The following is a 16,918-nucleotide window of genomic DNA, read 5'->3' as shown; positions in this document are numbered from 1 at the left end:
ATTTCCACATTCAGCCCATTACCTATTATTCTGGTAAACACACAACCGAGAAATTGGATGAAAAAAATTGGATCACTGGTAGACCACTATTTCTGGTGAGCTGTTCCAGTGACAATGGGATGGATAAATCCACAAACAAAAAATGACTCCATCAGAGGCAGGTGCATACGATTTGAGTGCATTTAAAATAACCCCTTCTGCTTATTACTGCAGGAATGCAGTTTTGGGATATGCATACTTCTGAATATATGCTTTTTAGTATTACTTATCATTTTATTATCAATAAATGATCCAAGAATATATTTTTTGACATTAATATAACTAGAGTAAATTAACGAGATCAGCGCAAATAAGATGGTGCTCTCCATTAGTGTAAGTGTTTATATTGTATGCACTGGGTTATACTTTATTGTAAATCTGTTGCATTTCTCTCCAGCACAAGTCAAAGAAAAATTTGTTTTCCCCTCCAAAATAAGCAGTTTGTTATTTTCTGACAGGTTGCATCAGCTTTTTTAGAAAACAATGTTTGCTTACATTAATTGTCCATATATATAGTAGTTTAATTGAAAATCAAATAAATGTTTTAAAATGCTACACATGCCATATTTAACACATTTAATATATTTAACATACTTGTGTAAAATATGAATGAACAGCAAAGTTTGTTCCACTCCCTAGAGATGAAAATACAGAGTTTGTTGTTTTCTCCCCCCCCCCGCTGTCCAATCTGCTGACTTAGACCTTTCAAAAACACCCTCAGTCTGAGCGCTTTAATTAGTTAAATAAACCAAGGCAGTGTTATCCCTGTGAGCTAAGCCAAAGCTCTCCTTCAACCGTGTTTGTACGGAAAGGAGCATGCCCTGTCTGTGCAGATGTTGGAAACAGAGTTCCAGGCCTGGGCCTCGTCATGACTGGGCGCTGGTGGGTGGCTGAGGGCTACAGGAGCTTTGAGACTGAAGGCTTTGGGTCTGAAAATGTCCCCAGAGTCTGCCATTACTGAGTGACAACGGTTTCAGCCTGAGCTGTGGTTTGGGCCAGGCTAGGCTGCAATCGGACAGGCCCCGGGGCTGTTCTTTGTCAGGGGGATGGGTCCCAGACACGTGTTTGTGTGTTTATGCTATGGTTGGAAAAGGTAGTAGATTGGGGAGAGCTCTGTATTCCTGCCATGCTGTTTGGCAGACTCTAACTCCCAACCGCCTCGACCAAACCTCACACACACACACACACACACACACACACACACACACACACACACACACACACACACACACACACACACACACACACACACACTTTGTATAGATCATACCTTGATATGTTTGTACATACACGTGCATGTATACATGCATCCATTGGTATGTGTATACCTTTGTATATTTATCCGTGCTCATCAGCATACATGCACTGGGTTGTGTGTACATATCTGTTCTGGGAGGAGAGTTTGGAATATATCAGCACAGATTAGGGAATGTTGTGGAGACCACTGCTGTGTTTTTCAAAACCATGATTACTTCCTGTCCTGCCTCCGCCGCAAGTCAAAACTTACCCCCTCTCTCTCTAAGAGAACTGCTGTGTGTCTGCAGATGCATTCATGTGTACGTAAGTGCACCCGTGTGCATGGCATGCATGCACATCTGTGTTGCCTCTCAGTGTATAAAGAGAAACACATCCTGTGTTGCCTTCTCATCGTTGTACAGGGCTTCCCCTCTTTCACATGTGATTACGGAAAAATCCCACAGCCTCTCACTCCAGCGACAAAACACAGAGCCCCGTCTGAATTGTACAGCATTTGCGTAATTCGGCAGAAGACGGGAAATATACCCACCAGTGGACCCGCTTTGACACTCGCCAAACACAAGGCTCAATGGTTTATTTATTTTTTCCGAGAATATGCCCTTCACTGTATTTAATATTATGTTTTCACATTTTTTAAGAGAGTGAACATCTAAAGCCAAAGATATAAAGTATCCTGCCGCCACACTGCTTGTCAACAACACAAGGCCATTGTACTTATTCTTTTCATTCTATTCATAGAGTGACTGTTGTTGTGTCGATTTGCATAAACGCAGCATGTTTTACATGTAGATCCATCTTGTCAAGTGGCTGAGTAAATCAAAGGGCAGGTTGGGACATCTGAGCCGAGGGCGTCTCAGCCATTTAAATGTATAGAATATAGAAAACCTTCATCAGACACGGGCCAGCGCCCCTAAAAGAGATTGGCCTTGTGGATGGCCCCTCATATAATCACCTGAGCATTGCATTGGCATATAGGGAAAGGACATGCTGACCTAGACTCGGCCACTTTCCAACGTTCCACAGCCTCATAAATGTCAGAGCTGAACTTAATGAAGATAGGTTGAGTGGCTTTACGGAGTTTCTACCTCACATTAGCTTAAGCAAAATGCTCCGCTCTATAGGCAGAGGAGAGGGGAGGCACTTTGACCTTGAATGATGCACTGATGTCCTCTCACTAACAGACTAACTGTGGATGAGGTGTAAAATGTTAAGATTATCTGTCATGACCAGTAATGAGGTCATGTGCAAAGTTGATCTTTGATGCCAATGAATGAACAGAACGGCCTTTATTTAAAAAACGGTTTAAATGTATAACACGCCAGTCCTAATATACTATACCCTGGATCATGGAAGCATCTCTGTCAGAACTAGTATGCTTGCACACATGCATGTGTTTAGGTCACAAACATGCAGTTTGGGCTTAAACACAGGACCAAAGACACTTCTGCTAACAAGGAGACAGTTTTAAGTTTTCAATCTGTTGAGGCATTGCCAAACCTCAGCTGAGTTGACTTAACTCTTGTGTTTTTGCAATTCAGTTTATTGTTTTGGATTTTTCCCCCCCCTATAATTCTATACGAATGCATGAGATGCACACCTTGGCCTTTTCTGTTTTATCTAACTTCTCATAGAGAGTATTTATCACGTATCATGAAAGCCAGCTGTAAATTTATAGCATTTTATACACAGGATGATTTGAGCATGTTATTATGCTCAAAAAGACAAATAGATTATTAAAGATAAAGAAAGGGAACGCAAAAGGAACCGGCAAACATACCAGAGTGAAGAAAGTGTACAGAAAGTTCTGAAAAATTTGACTTTTGACTGTAAATTATTTTTAGAGAATTGGTTTTCAGTGCTTGATTCTTAGCAGTAGTAGTAGACAGTTGAGATCGCTCCTTCTCTCCGCCTCTCTCTGGTCTCTGGTTAGTTTCAGACAATAGCTATGAGCAGACTAACTTCCCAACCTTTTTCTCATGGAAATACCATATGCAGGCCTCAACCATGAGCTCATACTCTCAGGCCTCGCCAAGTCAGGCTCAAACGTCTCAGCCTACACACACACACACACACACACAAGCTGTCACTCCCACACAGCCAGTCATAGTGCACACCAACATACGGACGGGTCTGTCATCATTTTGTGTTGGCCATTTTTTCTCTTGCTGTTCGTTTTATGAAGAAAAAAAAAATCTGTTGTAATACAAATTCTTATCTTTTATTCTTTAGTTTTCTTTATTTTTTTGTGTTTTAGAGATATTTTCCTTTCTTTTTTTGCATTGATATTTTGCCCATATAATAATTTTCATGTCTAAATCTTAACAATAGGTATATATATATATATTTTTTTTTTATCACAAACATTTTCTGTTTAAAGCTTCACAAATGGGAGAATTTGCTCCTTTTTTTTATTTATCTGTTTTATTTATTTAATTATATTCTTAATACCATTAGGTTTTGGACTATTGGTCGGACATGGGTCAATGTTTTTTTATTATTATATTCCTCTATTAAACAAACATACAAACCAATTGAAATAGTAATTAACTGATAAATCTATAATGAAAACAATTAGTTGCAATCCTAGATGATAATAGTGTGATAGTGTAGAGTATTGGGATACCTCTGTGTAGGCCTGTGTTTCTATACACTGCTGTTCCATCCTGTGCTGGTTGGCCTGACAGTGAGCTGTGTGATGATGTCCAGAAGCCGCTCGGCCGGCGTCTGCTCTGACATTTATGGTCCTATACCTCTTCATTAACACCACCTAACCAGCCTACAAGCCCGCCTGTCCCGGCCCTTCTCTGATTCTGTGTGTGGTTGTGGAGGATAAATTGGTGTGTGTGTGTGTGTGTGTGTGTGTGTGTGTGTGTGTGTGTGTGTGTGTGTGTGTGTGTGTGTGTGTGTGTGTGTGTGTGTGTGTGTGTGTGTGTGTGTGTGTGTGTGTGTGTGTGTGTGTGTGTGTGTGTGTGTGTGTGTGTGTGTGTGTGTGTGTGTGTGTGTGTGTATTCAGACCCCTTTAAATGAAAGTGTCAAACAGTGAGAAAGTATGTATATGTTTGACATGTGTGCATGAACACTAGTGGATGCATTTTCCCCATGTGGCATTTATATTCATCACTTTGTTTTTGTTGAGACTCATGAATCTTTGATTGTTGAGAATTGTAATATAATATGAAACAATACAAACTATATTTGTTAGTATGATGTGGCTGTATAAACTGTGAGACAGCAGAAATGGATCAACCAGATTATTTATTTTTTTAGTTGCTGAGGTATCTATCTATGTCTGTTTACAGTGTTTTTTCATCAATATGATGTAGCACATAAGTTTTTCAGGAATTTAATTCTATATGGATTCTCAAATTTACTATATCATATTATTTAGCAATGTTGAAGTAATAGAAATCTTCCTCCAGATTGCCTAGCCCTACTTTGATGTGTGATATTATCTTTTAACAGCCTTTTTATTACATTAAGCAACTTGTTTATGCCCTTTAAATTCTGAGGCACAACAATGCACCATTTTCTTTCACTCACCTGTCATTTTCTCTGTCACTCCTTCCTCTCTCTCTTTCTTTTCCCCTCTAGGCTGTGGAGTCCCAAATTAGGAGTTTTGGACAGACCCCCTGCCAGTTGCTCATCGAACCACACCCTCCCCGAAGCTCAGCCATGCAAGTGGTGAGTGCTGCACATACAGTCCATGCAAACAGATACTCTAAATACCTGTAATCCTTCAGTCTGAAAATACTATAATATGATATGGGTCAGTAGCCAACTGAGCTACAGTATCGACCATTGTGCTGCCTGTTTAATGCTGACTCTGACTTCTTGTGCTCTGATTTAAGAACTCTGCTCTGCTTCATATAACCCTTCTTCTTAATTTTTGACTTGAGTCTTTTGATCCTCCATTTACCTCCTACTTTCTCTTAATCCATCTACAACTGTGGGAAAATAAAGTTCCTGGGTTTGAAAGCATCTCCTCTCTCATCATTAGAGAGGTGTGTGTGAAAGGAAAAGATCACAAGCATTTGTGTGCGTGTGAGTTTAGTACGAGGTATGCAGGGGAAAGGCACAGCTTTGAGCTGGAAACCTGGGTCTGAGCCAGATTCTCTACCTAAGCTGGAAGCAGTGGAGATCAGCGAAGGAGACCAATGAACAGCAGCAGTGAAGTGACAGCTTTTTAAGGGCCAAGGAGTGCAGTCAGTGTGCCTGCTTGTGATGGGCCGAGGCCCCATGAGTCCCTATTAGTGTGGTGTCCCTGTGGCGCTGACAGCCGGCTGTAGACCACCACCCAGCGCACACATGCACTCACAGACACTACGGCTTTGAACCCGCCTCACTCATGCGCAAATTCCTATGAAATGTTTTTATTTTTCACTCCACCACATATAGTTTTCAAACATAATATTCAGATGCCATTATTCAAACACATTACTAATCCTCCCTACCCGTCCATATTCCTTTAAAAACGCGCCCTGTTCTCTTTGCTTTTACATGTTCTTGCTCTCTTCTTTCTTTCTCGTGCGAGTGTGTTGTCAGAGTGTCGGCATCTGCCCATGCTGGTGGTAATGATACTGTCAGTGCATCTGGTTAGCTGTCAGACACACCGGATTTACTCAGGTCTGTTCCCGATGTTAACACTGATGTTCCTCTTCTTTACACGCAAGGAGGGAAATGGCTCTGTGTTAGAGCTGCTTAGTACAAACACTTTTTAAATGGCTCTATATGAGCTCCTGTCTAACACTCTGATAGGTCAATATATTACTTTTTTGTTATGGCTGCATTGTAGTTACTTCCGCCTGCTGTATATTTATAAGTAACACATTTAATCTAAATTTAATCCATACATATTTTAAACTTTATGAGTCGAAACGAATATTTTATATTTAGCTGTCAGCTGACAGAAAATTTTTCAAGAAAAAGTTTGATGATTGAATAATCATTTGGGTAATTTATCAAGAATTTTCAAATTTTCTCTGTTTTATAACTTATGAATTAATACAATTTTGGTGCTTGTATGTTGACATGTTTTATGTCTTTAAACAGACATGTTTAAAGACATAAAAATAATAGATTGTGTCTGGTATGTGTTTCCACCAGAAGTTAAATTACCTGGTGAAATTACTTTAAATCACATCTACTTCTTCTCCCCCCTTGAAAAAAACCAAATCTATGCATATGCAATTTTTTTCGATTTAAAAAAAATGAATGTCTTCTATTACACAGAAAAGTCCATTCCCAGTGCCTGAAGGCTTCTCACATGGTTTTATGTATAATATATATAATATTGAACCAGTATTGACTTCCAAACTAGCTGTGATGTCACAAAATCATGCTTGTGTCTTTACCTCAGAATAAAGGTGAGCACAAACTTTCCTCTACAAGGTGAAAACAGGCTTCTAGTGTGAAATCTTGAACATACGTCATTCTGCTCAGTGATCACCCCGTCCTGAGTAAACAGGGACTTTAACAGAGATTCTTTCCTTTCCTAACTATCCTGCATCACTGTTTCTAAAGGGATCTCTTGTTTTTTTTACCAATGCTACTTAATTTCTGCTTGCTGCTATCCTGCTGAAGCTTCCTAACTTTCTCTCTGTCCTTCTTTTTTTCCTCCCTCTCCCTCTTGTTTTTTCCTCGCTAACACCGCATGCGACTGCTTCTCCCGTCGTTCTGTTTTGCTCTTTGTCTGCCGCTCCATATCTCGTCTCTTTTCCCTCTCCTCCCTACGTTCCCGTTGTCCGTCCCCCGGGGCCTGAACAGTATCTTCTCCTGCAGACCCCGATGATGTTTACGGAGCAGATGCAGCAGGATGTTATCATGGTGCTGAAGTTCCCATCCAATTCTCCTGTGACCCACGTTGCGGCAAACACTCAGCCGGGTCTAACGTCACCTGCGATCATCACTGTCACCGCAAACCGCATCTTTTCTGTCAACAAGTGGCACGGCTTGTCTGGTGAGGGATTTGTGTTCATGCACTCATATTTTCTTCATTGATCTACAAATGTGCTATCAAAAAGTTGCATTTAATTGAATGAATGTATGACTTAATGACTCTGCATCAAAATTAACTCAAAGATATTTCAGGTAGGTGAGAACACTCTTTTGCTCCCGCAGAATCATTTTCACATTTCCTTGGTTCATCTCTCTCCTCTGTACTCGGTGTCTAATTTATGCGAGTCAAGATTTGACCCGTCTCGTCTCGATAGGATGGACGTTGATTTGGGAGACAGTTGACTGTGTCTACTGGATAGCAGTATCAAATGTGACACATGCAGCAGCCAGCATTAGGTCCCACGTCCACCTCCATACATCAGCCTCTCACTTCACAAAAGCTTATTTACTCAACGTTCCATCCAGCCCCTTGGAAGAAACATTAAATTTGATATCTCTGAATTTATGGGGATGAAGACTGATCGGTTTTCAGTAGAATAAAACCTCATCCATGCGCACCAAAGACCAGACTGATTAACCTAATTGGTTCAGTGAGCTGGCTTAATAAACAAGAAGTGTGCTGGTCAGAAGTGGTTCATTAATTGCCTGGATTTACTTGAGTCTTCATGTGGCTGTTAGAGCAGATAGGAAATAAAAATTTTAAGAGGTTCACATTGTAAATTCTTCTCAACACGACGCATGCCAACAATAAACATGGAAATTTGTTGATGAGCATGTCGGCAGATGTTATTCACATTTTATTTTTTGCCTTTAGAGTAGATGCAGTTAATAGACAATGCAGAAATTGTGATTGTGGCTTTATTTTTTACTCTCCTCAGACACTATATAGTCTGAACAATGAATTGCTAAATCCCCCCAAAAAGAAAGCTGTTGATCGATAATGAAAATAATCATGAGTTGCATCTCGGCACCAAACTGTGTGAGAAGTGCCAAAAAGGCAAAGGAATGCCATTTAATTCCCTCTTTTAAACTTGAGCACAGATAAATCTGTTAGTATTGTGCTTTGAATCAGTTAACTAAAACATCAGGTGCTTAAGTATCTTGGTAGAGTTTGACAACGATTTAGACTCCGGGGGCAATGGCCAATATTTATTGGGTTCCGGTGTAGCCAGCAGATATCCCTATAACCGCTTTCCATGCCAAGACTTCCTCCTCCATGCGTCTTTCATTGTTTACAGTCTGATTAGCAACTGAGGACACAAGAATGTTTTAGTTGAGAGACTAAACAGCTAATCTCTTTAAACAGATACCTGAATATGAATACAGATAAATAAACTGTTCTCAGATTGCATTTCGCATTTGCTAATTCATTTTTGCGTGTGTCTGCCCTTTTCCAAACGGTTTTGGGTGACTGCTTCTCAGATTATTCTATGTAACAAACCATTTGGCGGTTCAGGTTAGTGTTCCGTCTCTTTTGCTCTCAAAGCTTGATTCTACTCAGACTACAAACAGAAACCAGAACACTTCCGAAACCAAACTCTTGTCCCTTAGCATGCAGTTAGCATAAACAGTTCCATTCTCTGTGGCCTTGGTAGCTCTCTGACATAATTGATGTCTAATTCGCAGGAGAACTCTTGGGCCAGCGGTTGACACTGAGACTTTATGGTTATAATTTTCACTGTGGCTATAATGAACCGAAAGCCGGCATCTACTTCACAAGGCCACATGATTACAATATTAATCCAATCTGTCTTCTTCTTGTCAGGTCATCAGAGCTCAACGGTGCAGGACCAGCAGTACCAACTTCCTGTGGAAATTGACCCTCTGATAGGTATGCTGTCATTCATGACTGTAGATGAGTCCCCACACATGTGTATTCTTTACATAGTGTGAGCTTATAAATGCATGAAATTATTTATTTGTGCGCATTTGTGTATGAATCCTGCTGGCATCTTGGTGACTCATGGCAGTCTGCAGCAGCGTGTCCCTGGACAGTAGATTAGAGTTGTTTCTCAGCCTCTGCCCCAGTTCACTCCTCATGATATAGGCCCTGCTCTCACACTAAACCATTTGCATGCAAATTGGAATGCAATGAGCTGTGGCCTAGGCCGGCATTTCATCATCAACTCCCCCTCTTTCTCCCTCCCCATAGTCCCTTTCCCTCCCACCTTTTTCTGCATCCTCTTTGGTTTAATTTGAGCGGAGGGAAAGGACGCGTGTCAATGGAAATGAATATGAATGTGGTAATAATGTGTGATTGAGAATGCACGGCGGACGGCTGTCAGGACAATATGGGCGCCTCTCATCCTTCACGACTTGTTGATGAGCAGGAGAAGAGTGCCGAGCCGCGGTGATGTATGGGATGCACTGGTGGAGTAGGGAGAGACGAGCCACTTCTATCTGCTCCCTCCTTCGCCTCCGTCGCGTTGCTGCAGCCTCTCATTCTCTCACGCACATCTGCACAGGGTGGCTGTTCTTTCTCTGTGAATGTTCTGGTCACTCTTAGTCTCACCAGAGAATTTACAAACATTTTTTTTTTTTTAACAAAACACTAGACTACTGAAAATAATCAGGGTTTAGTCTAAATTAAGTCACACATTGAGCTTTACTGGCATGTACAGAATATCTCTCTTTTGCTTCCCCCTCTGTACAGGCAGAATAAATACACATTTTTTAGGCTAATTTTATCCAATAAATCTTTAATATTTTCTTTGACATTTGTTTTCTCCCTTCTCACACTTCTGTCAACGTTTCCAACACTAAAGCATAAATAATGCGTGTGTGTGTGTTTCGGGGGAGGTAGAGGGGATTTTTGTTCTTGTTAGTAATATATTTACACTGTTTGCATTCCAGGAGGAGTCTGGGCTAAACACAGTAAATTGAGGATGAGTGCTGAGCCGACTGCAGTTTAAGGAAAATGTTAAAAATGTGTTGAAATATTGGTTGTAGCGGCTATGCTGGACTTTCTCAGTTTCAGTGCTCCACAATCTTCTCCGACACCTGTTCCCCAGTGCTTTTGACCCCACCAAACGAGAAATACTTCACAATGGACGTATCCCTCTAGAAAAAAAATGAAAGATAGCACTTACAGAAAAGAGAATGTCAATAAATTTGCTTTCGAACCAACTATGCTAAAATACAAAACCACAATGAATTTGCAGTGTGTGTTCTGACTCATTACTCTTTGACTCTCACAGAAAATGTGAAGTCCCATAAACTTAACATTGAGGATGTTTTATGTATTCTCTCACAAATCTTCTTTGCACTGTTCACTGAAACATAAGTGGCGGTGCATTTGAGTGTGAGCTCTTATAGCTGATATATGTAAACAGTTAGCTGTGTGTTGGATCATAGATTTAATATGTCTGTGTACGTCTGAATATTTCCAACGTGTACCTTTTTTTTATTTTTCCTCTCCAGCCAGTAACGTGGGCAGTCATCGTCGTCAGATCTCAGACCTGCTAGATCAAAGCATTCAGATCAGCTCGCAGTGTTTCATCATCACAGCCGACAACCGCTTCATCCTTCTGTGCGGTTTTTGGGACAAGAGCTTCCGGGTTTACTCAACTGACTCAGGTATTTTATAATCATGATACACTTCTCCTCCTCAGCCTTCATATCTTCAGGATCACAAATACTGTTTCTTTGAGAAGTCTGTATTTATAAAATGCTACATCATGTATGCATTAGCCTAGACAGAGATTTACATGCAGTTAATTTGTTACTTTTGACGTTGTCAAAATAAGGAAACCATTTTCTTAACCATATATCACTGTATAATTTGGGTTAACCATATTTGGAGTCTTAACATGCACATTTTCTCTTCCACCAAACTCTTGGCATGAGATATCTGCTCCATTGTTTTTAATGTCTCACAGCAGACAAAAAACCTAAACGCAGCTGTTGAAAACTTGTAATTTAAATACAGCCTTGACATCAAGCTCGTAAAGTAAAAATCGTTTTATCATTTACTTGGAACGGAATAAATTTATCAGAAAAACCAATTCGCTGCTTGGTCTCTCGCACATAATGGCATGAGCCACATCAGGGTGTATGTTTGTAAAAGGTAATTGTTGCACTGATATCTAAATCTATTGGGTGCATTGTCATGAAATTTACTGTGGCACAGTCATAGTATCCAGAGGTTGAACTCTCTCTCATTCAGACTATCCTTGAGCTTTTGTTCTTTAACCTCAGGCCAAAATGTCAATTTTGAACATAAAATGTCTCCTAAGCAAATACTGCTAATAAATTTGATGAACACACTAAATATTTTAAATGAATAAACCTCTTAATGTTATACAACCCCATCGCCTTTCCTCTAGCACCATCCTCAGGACAAGCTGTTTTAGCTCCACTACTAATAAGGCTCTAAGAAAGACAAAAATAGGCATCAGTATGTTTTTCATTTTGTCTTGTATTGCACCCTCTAGCAGCCACTACTAGACTTAAGATTCTCAATACTGTAAACAGCAGTCTCAGCTGTTTGCTGTGACCCAAATAGTGTGCTCTGTTTACTGTACTGTGCTGCATTGTATTGCAGCTGTACCAGTGGAATTGCTATAAATGCACTTTATTTTCTCTTCCTATTTTTGCCAGTTCAGGGCATGTTTGTAGTCATTTGGCAATTATAGCTTTATATCTTAATATCTGAACTGCATCCTTTCTATAAGACAATTTTATTTGTAACACAAATGTTTTCAGATGTTTTGCATTAGTAAAGTTCAGTTGTTTCTGATAGTATAGTAAATGTTAATGATGGGGAAAAATCTATTGCATAAATAATGCCTACCTTATTACACCCTATATATGTGTGCATTGCATGTGTGTATGCAAGTAATCCATTCAGTCTCTCACAGTTGCATCGTATTTGCCTAGAGACCACTGACTTGCTCATATACATGCAATGCAGACCTTTTTACACACACACAGACGCCATCAGGTCAGGGGTCCTAAATGAAACTGTCTGAAGCTTCATCTGTGCACCCGGCTCTGCAACTCTTCTCCTCGTACCCCATTCAGAATCTAACACACATCTATACAACAGACTGCAAATCAATTTCTATAGGCCAGGGCCTCCCCGTCTTCACTGGAGGAGGGAGGGACGGGAGCACAGAGATGGCTCTATTGTGCGACTGCCACCGAGTTGTGCGACTGGAACGCGAACACAGTTTAATAGCACACGCTCAACAGCTGCCACCTAGGTCCCTGAAGCCCCCAGGTTAAAGAACTGAGGGATTTTATCAATTACAAGACTTGATTGGTACACGTGCACAAAACACATAGCCTCATACGCCTGCGTGCACACACATTCAATTTAATCTGTCTGTGTGCATGCAAGTGTGTGTGTGTGTGTGTGTGTGTGTGTGTGTGTGTGTGTGTGTGTGTGTGTGTGAGCAGCGTGAGTGTGTGTTCAATATGAACTGCATGGTAGCCATTATTGCTGCAGCAATCATTACTTATTTCCAGTGTTTATAAAGATGTCAAACATTCTTCGTCTTTGATGTCTCTGTTCTTCTTTGGGAGTTCAGTCAGTGACCCGCCCAGTTTCATAACAACACTCATCTTTGCGCTGAGATACGGCTTAATTATCCGATGGACAGTGATTCCGAAACCCGGGCAGAAATGTCATGTGTTGCAAACTATCCACTGTTTGACTGCAGAGGTCACACTATGAGGAGCGTAATGAGTATTAGACAGCTAGACAGTGGAGCTGTGGTCTCGAAATCTGACAGCAATTAGCCTCTTTATATATACACATGGAGCGCACTGCGTGTACATGGGTAGACACACACACACACACACACACACACACACACACACACACACACACACACACACACACACACACACACACACACACACACACACAGTTGGAACAAATATTTATTCTTGTCTGGGAATTAGTAGATGTCTGGTCGTGTGTGGATCCTGTAGAACTACTAGCCAAGCAGATGGATGAATAACAAACACATGAGAACTAGCAATAAATTCACACTCCGGTTTTGTCATTTAGGTGCAACATTAATTTATGTGCTGCTGGACAACCGCATCCTGTATTGTTGAAATGTTTTTTCTATTTATAACTGCAGCATTCCTTTCTTGTTTACAGATGAATTAATACTTATTCTTGTCCGTATATTTGTGTGCTTCTGTAGGCAAACTGACTCAGATAGTGTTTGGGCATCGTGACGTGGTGACGTGTCTGGCACGCTCTGAGTCCTACATTGGAGGAGACTGCTATGTGCTGTCAGGCTCCAGAGATGCCACCCTGCTGCTGTGGTACTGGAACGGAAAGCACAACAGCATTGGAGAGAGCCCAGGCAGTAAGTACAAAGGCAAACCTGCCCGATGTGTGAGCACCCACACACGCAGACTCTCACACACACACACACACACACACACACACACACACACACCACGGTATTCTCTGAGTGCTCTCTCTCCCAGACAGTTGTGACTGTTTGATTTACGGCCTCCCTCTGTAAAGTAACAACTAGTTTCGTCTGACCAGGCCAGGCCTCCTGCATACAGATTGGATTTCGCAGCACTGCTGCAGCGGGAACAGCTTTCGATAATGTGTTTGAGATTGTGTGTGAGTTTCTGAGAGACCAGATATTCTCTGTGTGTGTTTGTGTGTGTGTGAGAGAATCTGTCTTTAATGTGAGTGAAAGTGTGGGCCACTTAGAGACGTTAAATGTGATGTTGGGGGTCGTCGGCCAGCACATGAAAGTTCACCACCATCCGAGGGCCACGGGGTCACGCTAGTCGATAAAAGTGAAAAATGTCATGGGCCTCTCTTACGTTGCCATAACATATGGCATTAGCCATGATCAAAGCATCACACACACATTGCTCAGCCCTTAGTCGGCTCTGTGCTAATTTGGTCAGCTTAGATTGCCGTACATGTTGTTAAGTGATCCATTACAAATGGGCTGAAATTTATGACAAATTGTGATTTGGTTAATAAGCCACACTGTTTTTTGGTTTTGGAGACAGCGTAGATTGTTTGTCACTTACCAAACTTGCACTGATGTGGGATGTTAGAATTAAGAAAAATATATCCTTTTCCAAAAAAGTTAATTCACAGGGATTTTCAAATGTTTTATATAGGAAGAATTATTACTTTTTCGAGTTAAAAACCAGGAATGAACATAAACCCCATTTTGTATCATCTGCTCTTATTTTCTATCATGTTTTTCTCTTTTTGATCGCTTTGATTTCACCCAACAGAAAACATAAAAGGAATGACAAAATGACAAAAAGTAGCTTCTATTAGCTAAAGTTTCAGCAACACTGACTTCTTTAAAACCATATTGTAATCATCCTAAAAACAATCATTTGAATTTCCTTATGGTAAAACAAAGCCTGTTGCAAGGTTACATGAGGATTTAGATTAACTGAAACAAATTGTGATAAATGTACTATAATTTGTGTCTTCAAGTTTAACAATTGAAATAGTGTTTTAGAAGAATAGATTGTGTTTTAATTGATTTGTGGAATCATTACATAACTAAAGGGGTCCTGTGTGTACATGCCAATGCATGTGCTTTACATGTTCTTGTAAGCATTTCAGTATAACCTCAGTCGTCTCAGTGCAGTTACCACTCTGCAGCTAGAGGAGCAGACAAAGCAGTCGTCATCCCCTCACCACCACAATGTGATGCTCCATTGCCCCAGACCGCAGGAGGTTCTCCCAGACATGAAGCTTTACTGCAGACACACATACATAGACAGACGACTTTACTTTATTCCCTTTCCAAAAACGAAACACTTTCAAGCTCAAGTCATACACTAGAATGAGAGCACATGCATACGCACACCTTCCCTCTCATGCGTAATGCCCTGTGAACATCCAGCACACTTCATAAGCTCGACACAAATGGCTCTGAATGGCTGATATTCACATGTACACATTGACCTACGCACACTCGGTTCCTGCTGCAGACAGATGTTGTCGCGCACAGCAGCAGAGATTCCACAGACACCAGTGCCATCTGCTGGTCACAGGGGGGTAACCAGTTCAATGAGACCTCTATTTAGTAGAAGTATAGTAATAAACAGTTATACTGTATTTATGTTGCTTCGAAGGAAGTGGAAATAATTTTTTGCTGTAAAATGATCAGGTATGTTTGAGAATAATTGTACATTATTTTCTACTGATTGGTGTAAATAGTGCTCAGATGCACAATATTTTTCACACCAACATTTATACATTTATCTACACTCATCAAACATAGATACATACTTTTAGGTCTGAAATCCTCATTATCATAAAACTTAATCATTGATACTGAAATACTTAAAACATTGTAATACTCTTGTAATAATATTCTAATACATCTGGTTCTTAGCTTTATGGATACCCAAATTCTTTGTGCTTTACTCTTTGCTAATTAAAAAAATTAAAGAGGAAAAAGGTGAAATATCTGGCTGTTTAACAATTTTGAACAGGATCCAAAACAGAGCTGGTTTTTGAATCCAGTCTCTACACGCACACGCACACGCACACACACACACACACACACACACACACACACACCTTGTCCACACATGTCTAGATAGCCGATACCCTCCTCAGTGTCCCAGCTTTAGTCAAATACAGGTATAAGATTGTAATCAGATGTGGCGCTAATTCAAACCAAATGGCAGGTAGAGGCTGAAAAGGTTAACTGATACACCAATATATCAGCTTTATTGATCTACTCTGAGCAAAATCCAACATCATGCTTTAATCCTCAAGCTTGTAGGTCATAAGTTTGCTCTTAGGGACGATGAGCATGTGAGCCAGTTAACTGAATGAAATGTAGATGTTTAGGCTGCCGACTGGATGGATCGACCTGGACCGGAGTTTAGGCGTCTGATGCTTTTTTGTAAAGTGGACAGAATTTTAGGGAGTTTAAACTATAGACTGTAATTAAAACATTCTAGGACAGTTATTAGTACAAAGCTGTTGTGTTTGTTGATATAAATTATGAATTATAAACTCTATTCCAATCAGTATTTTAACTTTGTCTCCTAATAGTTACTGAATACCATTCATTTTGATTATCCTCTGTATCCATCTGTATTAGATGGTTTCATTGATAGGAGACTTTGCTGATGCCGTCTTTATACATGACATGAGTTAAGTTTGTCCTCCAGTTTGCTTTTTTACAAGAGGGCTCAGTGAGCAGTTTGGTCTGTAAAGAGCCTTTCTGTTTAATCTAATTAGGGTTTAACAGTAGCTGTGGTTTTAAGGAGAAAACTTATCCGTCTTATTAGTGGACCTGTATTGAGTTTTATGTCATATAATTGAATTACAGAGAGAGACTGCGCTAACAAACTCTGAATAGTTTTGGCCAAGTCAGCAAGAAATGACACTACGTTTTGTAGCCACCCAAAAAACTTTTGTATATCAGGCATTTACTGTATGAAATTAACAATATTCAAAACTATTTTACTTAAACTATATTGCTGTGGAGACGTTGACACATATATCTATATATATATATTTTTTAAAGGGTCCCAAAGCTTTCAAACATGATCATGCACTGACCATCGCTGCCCTGTGTTCCTCGTTCTGGGCTGAACTTGACCTTTGACACCAAAGAACACGGGCTCATTGAAGTCAAGACCCCCTCCCAGACATGAAACCCTAATGAACTCTTCACTCAAGTTCAGGCATTCTGCCCTACTCTACTGGTCACTACATGTGCGCACACACACACACACACACACACACACA

The 16,918-nt window shown here is 40.4% G+C and overlaps 1 protein-coding gene across 1 annotated transcript in view; it reads left to right on the top strand.

Annotated features, from left to right (window-relative positions):
• Positions 1–16,918, top strand: part of lrba (LPS responsive beige-like anchor protein) — a 184,686-nt gene that overhangs the window by 161,302 nt on the left and 6,466 nt on the right. Inside the window, 5 exon segments of the mRNA XM_054605069.1 lie at positions 4,888–4,977; positions 7,075–7,252; positions 8,957–9,022; positions 10,612–10,767; positions 13,350–13,517. Of these exon segments, the coding sequence (XP_054461044.1) occupies positions 4,888–4,977; positions 7,075–7,252; positions 8,957–9,022; positions 10,612–10,767; positions 13,350–13,517 (658 nt within the window).

The sequence above is a fragment of the Anoplopoma fimbria genome, chromosome 9, assembly GCF_027596085.1.
Source record: "Anoplopoma fimbria isolate UVic2021 breed Golden Eagle Sablefish chromosome 9, Afim_UVic_2022, whole genome shotgun sequence".
NCBI classification, from domain to species: domain Eukaryota; kingdom Metazoa; phylum Chordata; class Actinopteri; order Perciformes; family Anoplopomatidae; genus Anoplopoma; species Anoplopoma fimbria.
The sequence above is the reverse complement of the archived record's forward strand: the minus strand, read 5'-3'. Positions and strand labels throughout refer to the sequence as shown.